The sequence below is a fragment of the Anomaloglossus baeobatrachus genome, chromosome 1 (assembly GCF_048569485.1).
Source record: "Anomaloglossus baeobatrachus isolate aAnoBae1 chromosome 1, aAnoBae1.hap1, whole genome shotgun sequence".
Taxonomy (NCBI): domain Eukaryota; kingdom Metazoa; phylum Chordata; class Amphibia; order Anura; family Aromobatidae; genus Anomaloglossus; species Anomaloglossus baeobatrachus.
Genome location: NC_134353.1, coordinates 869,174,524 through 869,191,181, shown reverse-complemented (window position 1 = coordinate 869,191,181; position 16,658 = coordinate 869,174,524). Strand labels below are relative to the sequence as shown.

Sequence of the window (16,658 nt, the reverse complement as noted above, 5' to 3'; positions counted from 1 at the left end):
TCCATCAGACGGGTTTCGGAGCTGGCAGCACTCTCTTGCCGCGAACCTTTTCTGATCTTTCACAAGGACAAGGTGGTTCTACGCCCCCTTCCGGATTTTCTTCCAAAGGTTCCTACCCCGTTTCATTTGAACGAGGACATTGTTCTGCCTTCCTTTCGTCCACACCCAGTTCCTAGGGTGGAAAGGTCTCTGCATTCGTTAGACCTCGTCAGAGCTCTCAGATATTACATATCCAGGACAGCCCCCTTTAGGAAAACGGACTCTTTGTTCGTCATTCCTGAGGGGCCTAAGAAGGGACAGGCAGCTTCAAAGGCAACTCTGGCTCGCTAGATTCGCTCTGTGATCCAGGAAGTCTACCGCTTGCAACTCAAGCCCATTCCTAGTGGGCTGCGGGCTCATTCCACGCGAGCAGGTGGCGCTTCGTGGGCCATTCAGCATCAGGCTTCAGTGGAACAGGTGTGTAAGGCGGGCTTTGCACGCTGCGACATCGGTAACAATGTGTTACCGATGCTGCAGCGATAGTCCTGCCCCCGTCGCACGTGCAATATCTAGTGAAAGCTGCCGTAGCGATTATTATCGCTACGGCAGTTTCACACGCACATACCTGCCGTGCGACGTCCCTCTGGCCGGCGACCTGCCTCCTTCTTAAGGGGGCGGGTCGTGCGGCGTCACAGCGACGTCACACGGCAGGCGGCCAATTGAAGTGGAGGGGCGGAGATGAGCAGGATGTAAACATCCCGCCCACCTCAGTCCTTCTCATTGCAGCCGGCGGCAGGTAAGGTGAAGTTCCTCGCTCCTGCGGCTTCATACACAGCGATGTGTGCTGCCGCAGGAGCGAGGAACAACATCGTACCTGTCGCTGCACCGGCATTATGGAAATGTCGGAGGCTGCAGCGATGATACGATAACGACGCTTTTGCGCTCGTTCATCATATCAAAAAGGATTTGCACGTTGCGATATCGACTGCGACGACGGATGTGCGTCACTTTCGATTTGACCCCATCGACATCGCACGTGCAATGTCGCAACGTGCAAAGCCGCCCTAAGGCTGCGACCTGGTCTAGCCTACATACTTTTTCAAAGCATTACAGAGTCCATACCCAGTTTTCAGCTGAGGCAAATCTGGGTAGGAAAATTCTGCAAACGGCAGTAGAGCACCTCTCTCAGTAGGCGCTCCAGGCTGTCTGGGACTGGTTCCTAGTCCTTGGGTTGCGTTATCTTGTTTTTTACTTTTCCCACCCATGGACTGCTTTAGGACGTCCCATGGTCCTGTGTCCCCCAATGAGGCGTCAGAGAAAAACGGATTTTTGTGTACTCAACATAAAATCGTTTTCTCTTAGCCATCATTGGGGGACACAACACCCACCCTGTTGCCCTGTTGGGCCTTGGTTCTCTCAGTACCTTATTTGGTTATGACTCTTCTTTTCTCTTGTTCCTCTGTTGAGAAGTTTTTACTGTTTTTTTTCTCCTACTGCTTGTGTACTAAAACTGAGGCTGCTTGGCCTGGCCAGGGGGTGTATACTGCAGAGGAGGAGCTATGCTTTTGCATCTACTTAGTGTCCTCCTATGGATAGGCAGCATAACACCCATGGTCCTGTGTCCCCCAATGATGGCTAAGAGAAAACAATTTTATGGTGAGTACACAAAAATCAGTTTTTCCACGATAGATGAGAGTCTGATATGCTGGGGTAGAGCATTCCAGAGTATGGGGGAGGCACGGGAGAAATCTTGTACACGATTGTGGGAAGAGGAGATGAGAGGAGTAAAGAAGAAGATCTTGTAAAGATCTGAGGTTACGTGCAGGCAGGAACCTGGAGACTAGGTCACAGATGTATGGAGGAGACAGGTAGGGGGTGGCTTTGTATGTCTTTGTAGAAATCACGGTCTGCAAGCCGCTAGATGGGTCATGAATGATGTCTTATCCAGGCATCAAATAGTAAAGGGAAGTCAAATTACATTTATCAGTGGCTGATGTTATGTAGATCATTGTGAGCCGTATGCTGGATACATATAGTCACCATCGCCCAGGAGAGGCTGCAGACTGTGCCCTGTGCAGCAGCTTGTATATCACAGGCAATGAACCAACTCCAGCCTAAGCAGCCCGGAGGTAAATTTAGCAGAGTTCATTGTTTGGCAGATTTTCAGTTTTCCTGTGGAAAGTCTACTACTATTTTCCCTGATATTTTATATTTCGGGGACCCTACAAGAGGCATAAATGGCATTGTTATTACGTTTGAGAATTCACAAAAGATGATATGATGCCATGGTCAGATATAAACGCTGGAGACCGAGTGCTGAAAGGCAGCCGCATAAACCAGTGAGCCACACCACAGTATCACTCGTAAAATGCCAAATTCCCTGCATCTGTGTAATATATAAAAGTGGAATGATTGAGTATGGCAGATTCTGTATCTATATGTGTATGTTATCAATCAAATTATTATGAGGTGCTTTAACTTCTAAAGGAAATCCCCTTTGGAAGTACGAGTTGGCATTTATAGCTTAAGATGAATGCCAGTTTACTGCTTGAATTTTATTTCTTTACATATTGGCAGAATGTTTACTTGTGTTGGCACGGTGCCTCAATAACTTTGGCATGGTGCATGCTAATCATTTAAGCCGAGTCCTTCCTGCTTCTGTTTTTTCAGCTTCTGCTTCGATATGGCTACAGTATTAGGTGCCATACCAATGTATATAACACTCTGCCTTGTCTGCTCGGAATATACCGCATAATAATGTTTTCCATAATTGGTACTATTTTTCATTTCCAAGAGATTATGTTTAATTTTAATTTAGTTTATGTTTAATTTATTAAAGTCTCTAACACCAAAAACAAATGGCAAACACCCATCCGATTCTTCCGCCTCTTTCTTTAGCATTTGACACCGTAGATCCCCATCTCCTCCTCAGTATGCTGCAATCTATTGGGCTTTCACTACAATCTCTACACTGATGACACCTAATTATATACTACTTCTTTTCACTTCATCCCCGCAGGTTAACACACCAGTTATTTTCTGCTACTTGGTACATCATATCCTCTCTTTATCTGAAACTGAATATTTCCAAATCTGAATTTCTTGTGCTTCTTCTCTCACCTAACTTACTTAAACCTGCTATATCCATTTCCATTGTACTATAAATCCAAGGCATTTCGCCCCTGTCTCGTGGTAATATTTTACTCTGATCTCTCCTTCTTTCTCTATAGCCAATCACTAACTCACTGATGTCACCTCCACCTTAAAATACATCTCCAAAATCTGCCATATTTTAGCCTTTGAAACTGGAAAAACTCTAAAGGCCGCTATGCACATTAGACTAATGGTGGCTCGATCTGCTGATATCCATGATCTCAGCTGACAGTCTAATGTGTATGGCGCCACTTGACTATCCCTCAACATATGATGTCTGAGAGATAAGGATTGGGCAAATCGAATTTCACACTTTTTGTTCTTGGCAAGATAAGCTGCCATCAGAGGAGTTTGGCAGAGGCTCTTGTTGAAAACAGAAGAACATTCGGCAGAAAGTTTGGAGTCAATGAATAGCTAGAAATTGTGTATGTGGCCTTTTGCTATTATTCTGATTTAGTCTCGGTTTGACAACTGCAATTCACTGCTAGTTGGTTTTTACCTCACTAAACTCTGTCCTCTCTGATCTATCCTGAATGCAGCAGCCAAGATCATATTTCTGACCAGCAGCTACCCTGATGCCTCCACACTGTGCCAGCCATTGCACTGGTTATCCATCTATTATAAAATGCAATATAAACTAAACCTGATTGACACCCACAAAGCTCTTTTCAATGTTCTGCACCGCCCTACGTCTCCTTTTGTCTATTACCCTAAACATTTCTCTCCAGTTTGTTAGTAATCTGAGAATATCATTCTCCATAATCTGAACCTTCCCACTCCTGTCTCCAAGACCTTTTTGGTGCTACCTGTAACAGTTCACAATGCACTAACAATGGTAACAATGCACTACCGTAGATATCTGGTACTTGAAATGGATTTTCCCACATACTCTTACTTTTGTGTTAAAAGTAACTATTTTTCAATTAAAATTGAAAAAAAAAAAAAAAAAAAGAGGCTATTGTGTATTTATTACCATGTTTTTTTTGTGTGCACCCTGGAGATCTTATTACTTTTCAAAACTTCCTGTTGATCTGGATTGTTAGTCACACATACCCAGGATCTCAGTCTGTCTTGGGTCGTACATGAAATCAAGGGGATCCCTGCTATTAGCCAATAAGCATTAAGTGCACAGTGGACTGGATACGGGTCTTCTGAAAAGAAAATCATACCAGAGATTGCTATAACAATGTATGTAATATAGCACTGATATCTACACCCACAAACATGTTTGTTTGTTTTTTTATGAAATTGATTTAAAAATGTAAAAAAAAATGTTAGTTTTTATTGTGATCTTAGGTATTGACTTTCACTTCTTTCTTTTTCTTTAGCGGAGCAAACAATAGCCAACAGTGCCCTGGAAGAATATATGAAGGAGAAAGAAAAATATAAAGACTGCAGGAAGAAAAATACAAAGAAAGGATCTTCCAGGGAAGAACAGGTGATTTACCAAGAAATGTAGTTCTAGTTTTTATTTTTTTTGCAAGCCAGACACTTTATTAATAATTAACCATTTCCTATCCCACTGAGTATCCTGTGTATGCAGCAATGTGTTTTGGCATTTCTGCTTTAAAGCTTTTGTGCTCAGGTCTTTGCTGATGACGACAGCTGGTGACTAGAGATGAGAGGACCTGAACTTTAAAGTTCGGTATTCATACCGAAGTCAGATCTTACAAAGAAAAATCAGAGTTCGAGTTTGTCCTTTATGTGTGCAAACCACTAGCACAGGCTTCGCTGTGCTCGGATACGCTGGTGCGCAACCCAGTGCAAGCCCCTTACAGTGTTTTAATGTCTCCCACTGGGGGTAAAATCGGATGCAGTGTCTTCCCCAAAAAATGTAATGAAAAATCCCATCCTCCCCCGTGCACTGTTTATGGCTGGCTGTATGTGGGTGGAGAGCTGAACTGCCCAATAAGTGACTTCTAATGAGGTTCAGGTCAAATCCGGGTCCAGAACAGAACTTATCTAAAGTCCGTCTGAACCTGGAGAACCCAAACTTCAACAGGTCTGCTCATCTCTACTGGTGACCCCAACGAGAAGACAGAAGCAGTTTTTTACCGCTTCTGTTTTTTCTCTTTCCATCTGCATAACTGCTCATTGAGAACAGAAGCATTGTTGATGCCAGTGCTTCTAGTGGAGCCAGTGATCACAAAATCAGTAGGTGTCTGCTGAACATGGCAGAGCTGCTGGTTATTCGCAGACCCAAATTGCCTCTGCGAATGACTTCAGTCACTGTACTGGGCTGTTTTTCATTTTCTCCATAACCAGGACTCCTATGGATCCAGATACACTGACCAATTGAACAATATAAATAAAAATGTAATGTTACCCATAGATCTTTTATTATTCCTTTATTTTGGGGATTTATTATGTAACAAATATAAATGTTAGACAATGGTGAATATTTACTTTAAAATACTTTTTTTTTTATTCTTTTTTTTCTTTTTTTACATAAAATAGTAAAAAAAGATACACATTAGGTATTCATATGACTGTAATAACCTGAAAAAGTAATTCAGCAAGTTATTTAATGTAAATATAAAGAAAAAAATAAATTAAAACTTACTAAATTATATAAAAACATTGCTGTAAATGAAGCCATTTATATGTCCCTCCAAACAGTCCAGAACAGTAATAACATTTCTCCCGCATAAAGCAACATGTCCGTGAAAAAGTATGAGACAAGAATTAAATAAAAATTATTAGTTATGTTAAAATGATGTCGTTAGAGAGGTTATTTGCGATTTACAATAAGAATCTGATTAGTTTAATGAAAAAAGCCTCCTCTCTTGTCCAAGATCGCGTCTGGTGTTGCGGGTCAGCCGTAGCGTAGCTGTCGTTTTTAGATGACTTCTCAGAATACGCAGTCCTGTGTGTGTACATGAGGAGTAAAACTTTATCTGTTCATTTATATTACCTGTGTCCTGCACTTTCACACTTTCTCCCCTCTGCCGCCTCTATTTCCACTTATCAGTTGTCTCTGAGCTAGTAGGTGGTGACTATGCTGTCTATGATGCCTCCTATATATAGTACAGTAAGACAAGATCGGAGGCAGCAGCAACATCATCATCACAATCTGTGTCTGCCTCCCTCACCCTGCTCCCCTCTCCATATACTACTCATACAATATATAGCTATAGTCTGACAATCTCTAGTCACAAATCACAGGAGATCGACGATCGAAAATTGTAGTAAATAGGTCTATACTCCTAAAATTACAGGACTGAATCATATCTGGCCTCTGTCATGCTTCCTGGAAATGTAGAAATAAATTCACACCTGTCATTGACGTGACCCTACATGGTATAACCTTGTCCGATCATTGCTGACGGTGTCTAGTGACAAGAGGAACAGTAATACCGTATTCACACATTTCCAGGAGGAATAACGTGAGCCAAAAAGATGCTCCAGCAATGTTAGATCATGCAGAATTCCCGTCTTCAGTAAATCAGACCTGTCCGGAGAGCGGAGAGGTCCTCTGACGTGAATATGGCAGAACTGCAATGCTTAACACAACCCATGGAATAGAGTGGCGCTCTTTCTGGAAAAAATGACAATGCTTTTTTGTTTGTTTTCTTACTGGACAGCCGAAGTCATGACATAAAGATGTGTATCTATAATTATTACAAGAGACGGTAATGACCTCTTGTAATTTCCAAGTCCTTGTAGTTAAGGTTTGGGTTGAATTAAAATCAGTATATGACAGTGGTATGAAGAGTGATGTTTCCCGTCCCTGGGAGCGAGCCAGTCCTTACATCATCGCAAACGGCTTTCATGTAGATGAAGAGATGGATTCCCCGAAATAAGTGTCATCGGGTCACATCAAATGCAGATGGTCTGAGAGCGTACATCTTCCCCTATATAACGTATGATCCCAGTGACTTACTGACGCACTTTTCATAACTGATTACTCAGAATTGATGGATTGAATAGGAATTTTACTCTTTGTTGTTTTAGACACTGTCACTTTTGGACCGTTTTAAATCGAAACTGAGTCAGGCGATAATCGACGCCCCAGAAGAGGATCCTGTGTCCGAGACAGAAGAAGACGATGATAAAGGATGGTAAGGGGTCAGGATGGTAATGGGTGATCCTATAGTACATATTTTTATTTTATTTACTGCCCACATGTCCTGATAGACTCTTTAGCCAAGCAGCATTTACTCTCTAGAATTTACACTAAATCTACACAACCTCGTATACAGTTGAAACCAGAAGTTTACATACACTATGTAAAAAGACACATCTGCATGTTTTTCTCACTATCTGACATGAAATCAGAATAAATGTTTCCCATTTTACGTCAATTAGGAACCAAAAATGAGAGAGAGAGAATGTTTAAGGCATATTATTACTTTCTGCACAGTCAAAAGTTTACATACACTAAGGGCAGCTTTGCACGTTGCGACATCGCACGTGCGATGTCGGTGGGGTCAAATCGAAAGTGACGCACATCCAGCGTCACTTTCGACATCATACTGTGTAAATGCTAGATGATACGATGAATGAGCGCAAAAACGTCGTTATGGTATCATCGTTGCATTCACCGACATTTCCATAATGCCGGTGCCGCGACAGGTACGATGTTGTTCCTCGTTCCTGCGGCAGCACACATCGCTGTGTGTGAAGCCGCAGGACCGAGGAACATCTCCTTACCTGCCGCCGGCGGCTATGCGGAAGGAAGGAGGTTGGCGAGATGTGTACATCCTGCTCATCTCCGCCCCTCCGCCGCTATTGGCCACCTGCCGTGTGACGTCGCTATGATGCCGCTCGACCCGCCCCTTTAGGAAGGAAGCGGATCGCCGGCCAGAGCGACGGTCGCATGGCAGGTAAGTGCATGTGAAGCTGGCGTAGCGATAATTTTCGCTACGCCAGTTATCACACGATATCGTACCTGCGACGGGGGCGGGGACAATCGCGTGCAACATCGCAGCATCGGCTTGCGATGTCGCAACGTGCAAAGCCCACCTAAGAGTACGATGTCTTTAAACAATATGGGACAGCCCACATGATGATGTCATGTCTTTGGTAGATTCTGATAGGTTTATTGGCAATATCTGAGTTAATTAGAAACACACCTGTGAATGTATTTTAATACCCAGCTGAAACACACGGCTGATTTCTTTTGACTTTTCCATGGTGCTACACAAAGAAGCAAAGATCTCAGGAAGAGAATTGTGGACTTGCACAAGTCTGGTTCATCCTTGGGTGCAATTTCCAGATACCTGAAGGTGCCTCGCTCATGTGTACAAACAATTATATGCAAGTACAAACAAGATAGGAATGTCCAGAAATCTTCACAGCACACACAGTATGTACACTCTGTAGCTCTACTACCATTAACACTCACAACTCTGCTACATCAACACAAACAGCTCTGTTACCTACGCACACAACTCTGCTACATCAACACCCACGCAGATCAGCGACTACACAATCAGATACATCTGCAAAGCACATCCACAGCTCAGCTATTACACAGCTAGCTCTGACAGTCAAAATAAAAAGAAACTCCGCTCAGCTGCATCATCAAAAGACGCAGCTCAGCAACAACACATATTTACAAAAGCACACGCTGTATGTAGGTATGTATGTATGTGTATGTAGGTATGTGTATATATATATATATATAATATATATAATATACTGTATATTCATGCACACACTACATATGATCACATTTCAAAGTTTCTTTCCAGGACTGATCACATAACCTGAAAGGTCCTACAGCTAGCAGCCAGGATGAGCAGCGTCCTTTCAGCTTTAGGGATTCACAGGTCATGGTAGATTTACCTCCTGCCCAGCAATGTTCAGACTGATCGGGGTGGATAGGAGGAGAGAGAGCAGTTCTATCAGTGATTGGGAAGGACACTGTGTCACCTTCTTTCTTGATCACCGGAAGCTGCCTCCAGACTATAAGGAGCACACTATTTTTAGCAAGATTTTTTGTTTTAGTCCAAAAAACACCGTAATTAATTTTATTTTGCTTCCTCCTCTTTCAAACACCTGGCTGCCATGCTGTTTAAAGGGGTACTCCCATCTCTAAGATCCTATACCAATAGGTAGTAGGTGTACTAATAATAATACTAACAAATACCTCCAATTACAATGTAATATAGTTCTCCTGATATAGCGTTGTCTGTTACCTCATATGCATTATGAAACCATGGTTACGTCCTCTCATTTAGTGACAGTAAATAAGTTAGTTGGTTAGTTAGTTGCTCATGGTCATAACAATGGATACCTAATGTGCAATACTCTGCACATAAGGTAAGAGACAGGACTATATGAGGAGAACTATTTTACATTTCTAATTGAAGGTGTTTGGTAATATTATTATTATTATGCTTACTACATATTGGGATAGAATCTTGGAGATGGGAATACCCCTTTAAATAATCAGTTTATGCGCCTTCCAACTGCTGCTCAGCAAGATCAATACACTGCATTCTGATTCTGCACAAGATTCTCATTAAATTTCAAAGGTTATAAAGCTCCATCCACATTAGATTATTGGGGGATGGGATGACTACAATAAGATGTGTGTGGAGGGTAAGGGTTACGTGAGACCCTCCGACCCCTTGTATATAAACCTTTCCTTTATCTTCCTATTGGACTTTACGTGAATTAGCATTTTTCTCTTTGCCACATTCATCCCAGCGCCTGGTTTCCTCTGTTACCATTCATTTATTTTACCCTGGCACGCGTTACTACAGCTCCTTCCTTCTTTTCAGTGCCACATTCCTCCGGCCCCATCACATCCTCCTGTATTCTTTTTCCTGGCATGTCCTCTCCTTCAGCCGGTGTCAGTCAAGTGCGCGTAGACTGAGTGCAGGAGGAAGCGCACCGTGACACACCGAATAAACATGTCCTATTAATATATTATAAAAGCCAGCACAGTTAGCGTGCTGTATATATTCTGCTCCACTACCTCTATTGACCTTGGATGTCTGCTCTCGCTAGCAGCTTGATTATTTATTTGGACCCTCCGTGGTTACTTTGCTATGGTACATTGCTGCATATTAGATAGAAAAACATATTATAGGAAGTGTGCCTAGCTGCTGAATATTTATTTTCCCTGGTGTCATGCAGGAATGTGTTATGTTGCACGCAGCCTTGGGGAAGAGAGTATTTCAGCACACTTTATTGGCGATAATTAAAGGTATAGTTAATTGATTAAGCATGCCGTAACCGGAGCCGCTTTGGGGTCCTGACCTTTGCCGCGGCACAGACCACGCTCTTGTTATTCTGGCCATTTCTGAACTGTATATTCTTTTATTTCAATAGAATTTCCTCTGATTGTCGGTTCACAATTAGCATTATAATGTTGCCAAACGCAAGGGTCCGAAATGACCTTTTAGCTATTGGCAGCAAATGCTTAAAATGTCACAAAGTGTTTCAGGAGCCAGACGAAAAGCAAGGCAAGACGGAGAGGTGGTTTTTGTGATGCCTAGCAGTATCGTAGAGGTACATTATGTTCTCCAAGAATAATGGCAGTGCCGACCATAGTAGCTGTATTCGGCAGAGCAACTTTGCTTGTGCGAAGCCCTTAGACCATGAAGCACTTTTGTACAGTTATTCCACAGCTCCAGGAATTTGGATCATCTATACGGAGGCATTAATAATCATTGTAAACCTGTATACTAATTTTAAAGGGAACCAACCAGCAGGATTTTCATATATAAAGTAAAGCTGGTGCTGGGATGCTGAATATACTGTAAGCATAGCGTTTTTTCAGAGATTGGAAGTTTTATTTCAGAAATATGTGCAAGTAAAGTTCTAGCAATGCACTGCTATTTGATTGACAGGTGCAACAGGAAGAGAATATGTGGCTCTAGTCTTCTTATCTATTCCCGCCCCTGTCTGTTTGCCAGCACCAGAACTTCCATCTATGAAGAAGGACCGCAGCACTTCTGTTAGTGGTGCCCAAGTAGGATCCAGTCCCTTGGTATGGTATGAAAGAGGGACTTGACACTCAGATTGCTGAACAAAAGCTGTGATTTTTTTTTATATTTTGAGATCTTCACAAAGTGAACAGAGCACAGACGTTTCGGTCCTAATATCTCAGACCTTCATCATTGTGCATGATGGAGTTCACTTGTGGCTTAGTTTCATAAACGCTGATAAGGAGCCTGCGGTGTGCACCGCTGTGTCAGGAATTAACATCTATGATTGTGACATTGGGAGGCAGGCAGACAGGGGCGGGAATAGACAGCAAGACCCGACCCACATATTTCCTTACTGTTGCAACTGTCAATCAAATAGCAGTGCATTGCTGGAACTTTAACATATTTCTGGAATAAAACCTCCAATGTTAGAACAAAAGCTATACTTACATTCAGCATCCTAGGCCAAGTATAGCACTGGCTTTAATTTATGTATGAAAATCCTGCTGGTTGGTTCCCTTTAAAATGTACATGTCCGCTCTTCTGATGTGTGTGTTTTATGAAATACTTGTGATTTCCCTCTTTTGTTCCACCTGGAAATGTGCAAATAAGGTCCTGTGTGCAAGGTGCAGTTGTTGATGTGTTTTTGGTGCAGTTTATCGTGCAGTTTGTTGGCCAAATCTGGATGTCTATCCTTTTCCCAGTAAAGTTTATGAGAAATTAGAAATGCTGTGCGCACATTGCTTTTTTCTTCATTCTTTCCAGTTTATGGTGCCGAAAAAAAGAAGCATGTCAATTGTTAGCTCTTTTTCCTGCTTTTTTTTTGCCCTTCCAGCGATTGAGAGTTCAGTAAGGCCGCTTTCACATTGCGTTTTTACCTACGTTCACTGGTCCCGTCGGGGCATCTGTCCAAAACCACCCTCCCCTAGACTACTACGTTCGGGTGCCCGCCTGCAGAAAACATATATGCCCGAAAATGTTGCAAGAGAGCCCACGCTGACTCAGTCTGCTCCATTATAGTCAATGGCTCCGTCAATGTATGCATCCGAAACACGTTTTGCGTGTGAGGAAGAAGTTTCGGATGGATGCTCCAACGGGGCCATTGACTATAATGGAGCAGACGGAGTCAACGTGTGCTCTGTCTTGCACCATTTTCGGGCCTATACGTTTTCTGCAGGCAGACACCCGAACGTAGTAGTCTAGGGGAGGGGGTTTCGGACGGATGCCCCGACGGGACCAGTGAACATAGGTGAAAACGCAATGTGAAAGTGGCCTAAAAAAGCCACAAAAACTGCATGTGTTTTTGGTGCGTTTTTCAGCCACAAGGTGTGTTTCTTGGTGCAGAAAATTTTTGCACCCAAAACTTCACTTTCACACATACCCTTAGTTGATCCCTTTGCTTTTATCACTGGTCTGGTCAGTAAGATGTGTTTTCTGCAGTGTGATACTCCCAACATTGAATGGTCAGTGACGAGTGGAATAGTAACATCCAGCCGTCATTTAATTTATACATTTACAGGAGGAATAATGAAGAAGCTACTATGAAAATGTTCTCCAGCGTTGTTTTTTTTTTATTGGTAAGGTAAGTACTTACAGAAACCCAGACATGTTGGGAGTGCATTAGGGTCCTCTTTCTCCATTGGCGCATATAGATATCCATTTGCTTTCCTAGAAATTTGATGATAACCAAACTAGACCGCTTATTCATTATGAATACTTTCAAGATCTCACAGAAATCCAGAGAAGACCAACAACGACTGATAAGACACTAATTACCCGCAAATGTTGACAGGTTTGGCTGACAGTCTCATGTGCATGGGGGCTAGCAGATATGATTATGGACCGGTAATCCTCTAGTTCTTGACAGGATAAGACGCCACCAGTGATATCTGGCAGCGGCGCTTTCACCAAGGACATTGGAGCAGCTATGAAAAGTTTATGGGGGACTTGGGTTCCTTTTATTGATATTCTGCAATAAAATGAGATTTGGCAAATGATCAATAAAAGGAATCTTAAAGAGGTTGTCCGATCTAAATTTATAAGTCTGCAACCACTCTATGTGTCACTCCTTGTGACTGCTTGCTATGAATCCTCACATTGTCCGCACTATGGACTGCGAGGATTCTCCAATGTCAGAGCCGGGAATAGCAGTCACTTGGCCGGGAGTATTGCACGCGGTCAGAAATCTCCAACACTGGGAGCGTGACCTCAAGTATGAGATTTCCGTATATGCTGTCATGTGCCGACTAGACGTGCTTGGCAAGGGAATTGAGCGAGGCTGGAAATGTCTAGTCAGAATGTGGCCGGAAGTATGCAAATTACATACTCGCAGGTCACACCATAGAATTGCACACTTTGCGGATCCACAAGTCTGCTGGCACATAGAGTCTGCATCCTTGTACCCAAAAGCCAATCAATCCCATTAATATCCTTGAAAGGATAAAAGGAACCTGTCAATAAGTATGTAATACTGAATCTAGTAATATAGCTGTATATATCTAAGTACACTAATATGCAAAAAAAACGATCCCTGTTCTGTAGTAATCTGATGTGTAAATGCTGCGAAATCAAGTGATGTATCATTTACTGGGCTGCTTGCTGTAGTTTTGTTAAAGTGTATATTTTATCAGCAGGAGATTATCACTAGAGGACTAGTACATAATCTGTCATGTAGTCCTCCATATTCATGAACTCTGTAAAACCCCATCCCCACCACTGATTGGCAACTCTCTGCCTATACACAGTGTACACAGAAAACTGATAAATATTGGTGTGGGTGGGATTATACAGAGCTTCGCATTCAGAGGATTGGTCGATCTGATTCAGAGAAAACTGCAGCAAGCAGCCCAATAAGTGACACATTGCTGCAATCAGGGTCTGTCCCCCTACATCATGCTGCTATCAGAATACATATCAAAAATCTGGTGACAGATTCCCTTTAACATTTTTGAAGGGCCGCCATAGTTTCAGTATTGAAGTTGTCCTGATAGTTTCTCTGAAGTGAGAAGCTTTTACCGGTGAATAGAGCAGTATGGAGAAGGTTGCGGTTATTTGTATTCATACAGGGTGGATTTTTTTGTCTCCTATTGTGTCTGGTATGTCCTGAGCTCATTCCTCTTTGTCTCGGCTGTGATTGTCCATGGACAGAGATAACATTCTAGTAGGCAGTCTATAGACAGTCGGGCACATTCTCTTTGGTTGACCGGCCCGTCATGTTTACATTTTTGGTCGAGCCTTTTCATTGGCATGGCTCACATCAGGCATTTTGATCCTTTTTAACAGTTCTCAACTGTTTCTTTATGCAAAACATTTAGAAACCCGATTCTTCTGTAAACATTGTGTGTAGTGTCTGATAATCGGTACCAGATTGCGCTGTCTAACATGGCATTTAAGGAAGTGTTATTAGCAGATCTCAAAAAGAGATACCAAACAAAAGTGTTCTCCATTGAAATGTCTGAGGAATCCATACGAGACTGCCAGATACTGTGGAATTTTGTGGCAGTCTGGCAGGGGTGATAACATGTACCTGTCTGCAGCTCGGCAGCCACAGTTAGCTGTCAGCCACAGACATCCTGTCTCGATTCCTAGAACATGGAGCATTCCATACACTTTAGTCTTGCTGACGTTTTTGGGTGAAATCAAATTGAATCATGAATGCATACTGTACAAAAGTATGATCCCACACTTATAGAAGATGCTCTTAACAAAAGATTTAGCAATATTAAAGAGAACGTGTCATGTAGATTTTTCTTTTCTCGGCGTAAATGCCGCTGTTCTCTTGAATTTGACGTTTTATGTTCCATTCCTTAGATATAACCCTCTCTTCCCTGTGTATAAACCTAGTTTTTATACACAGGGGGGCTCAGTCTCCCCAGACCTGCATGCTCGCTTCCTGGGGTACCCCTTGACTTTGCTCTCTCCTTCAAGCCACATATCCAAGCCCTTTCCACCACCTGTCCTCTCCAACTCAAAAATATTTCCCGGATCTGTACATTCCTTGACCAAGGATCTGCAAAAACCCTAGCGCATGCCCTCATTATCTCCCGCCTGGTCAACTGTAACCACCTACTCTTTTTCCTCCCTTCTAAGGGGTACTTTACACGCTGCGACATCGCTAGCATTTGGTGGCGATGTCGAGCGCGATAGTACCCGCCCCGTCGTACGGCCGATATGTGGTGATCGCTGCCGTAGCGAACATTATTGCTACGGCAGCGTCACATGTACATACCTTGTCAGCGAAGTCGCTGTGACCGGCGATCCGCCTCCTTTCTAAGGGGGCGGTTCATTCAGCGTCACAGCGACGTCACAGTAGCGTCACTGAACCACCGCACAATAGAAAAGGAGGGGCGGAGATGAGCGGCCGGAACATGCCGCCCACCTCCTTCCTTCCTCCTTTTTCCGGTGGACGAAGGTAAGGAGATGTTTGTCGTTCCAGCGGTGTCACACATAGCGATGTGTGCTGCCGCAGGAACGACAAACAACATCGTACCTGCAGCAGCATCGATATTATGGAAATGAACGACGTGTCAACGATTTTGCACATTTTTGCGCTCGTTGTTCGTCGCTCATTTGTGTCACACGCTGCGATGTCGCTACCGGTGCCGGATGTGCGTCACTAACGAAGTGAACCCACCGATATATCGTCAGCGATGTCGCAGCGTGTAAAGTACCCCTAACACTCTTACTCCTCTCCAGTCTATCCTAAATTCTGCTGCCCGACTAATTCACCTGTCCCCCCTCTCACTATCTCCTGGTCTCTCTTCTCTGCCAATCTCTTCACTGGCTTCCCATTGCCCAAAGACTCCGTATCAAAACCCTAACCATGACATACAAAGCAACCCGCAACCTGTCTCCTCCATACATCTGTGACCTAGTCTCCTGGTATTTACTTGCATACAACCTCCGATCTTCACAAGATCTCCTTCTCTACTCCCCTCTTATCTCTTCTTCCCACAATCACTTACAAGATTTCTCCTGTGCCTCCCCTATAATCTGAAACTCTCTACCCCAAAACATCAGACTCTCGCCTACCGTGGAAACCTTCAAAAGGAACCTGAAGACATACCTCTTCTGACAAGCTTACAACCTGCAGTAACCCTCCATCCACCATAGCATCACTCAACTCACTGTACCCTCACCTACTGTATTCTCAATCCCTTCCCTGTAGACTGTGAGCCCTCACGGGCAGGGTCCTCCCTCCTCCTGTACCAATCTGTGCCTTGAAATGTTCATGATTATTGTACTACTCTATGTATGCCCCTTTTTCACATGTAAAGCACCATGGAATAAATGGCACTATAATAATAATAATAATAATAGTAATAAAAAAGACCCTCGTGCTTGTCATGGCGGTTCTCCTGTGAAAGTCAGCATTTAGCTGTCGTTCATAGGAAACTGTGATTTTCACTATACATAGCAGTGCATCAGCACTGCTGTGTATAGTACAAGTGAACATCAGATGACTGTAATCTCATGTCCCCCATGGGGACTAATAAATATTGTAAAAATTAAAACAAAAAACATTTTTACCAATATGAAAAAAAAATAAATAGAAAAGTTCAAGTCACTCCTTTTTGCCCCATTAAAAATAAAGTGATAAAACATATTTGGTAATGCTGTGTTTCGTTAAAGTCAAATCTATCA

At 42.9% G+C, this 16,658-nt stretch overlaps 1 protein-coding gene across 1 annotated transcript in view; it reads left to right on the top strand.

Annotated features, from left to right (window-relative positions):
- Positions 1-16,658, top strand: part of CWC27 (CWC27 spliceosome associated cyclophilin) — a 308,857-nt gene that overhangs the window by 188,281 nt on the left and 103,918 nt on the right. The window contains exons 12-13 of the mRNA XM_075326207.1: positions 4,461-4,570; positions 7,087-7,193. Of these exons, the coding sequence (XP_075182322.1) occupies positions 4,461-4,570; positions 7,087-7,193 (217 nt within the window). The remainder of the gene's footprint in view (positions 1-4,460; positions 4,571-7,086; positions 7,194-16,658) is intronic.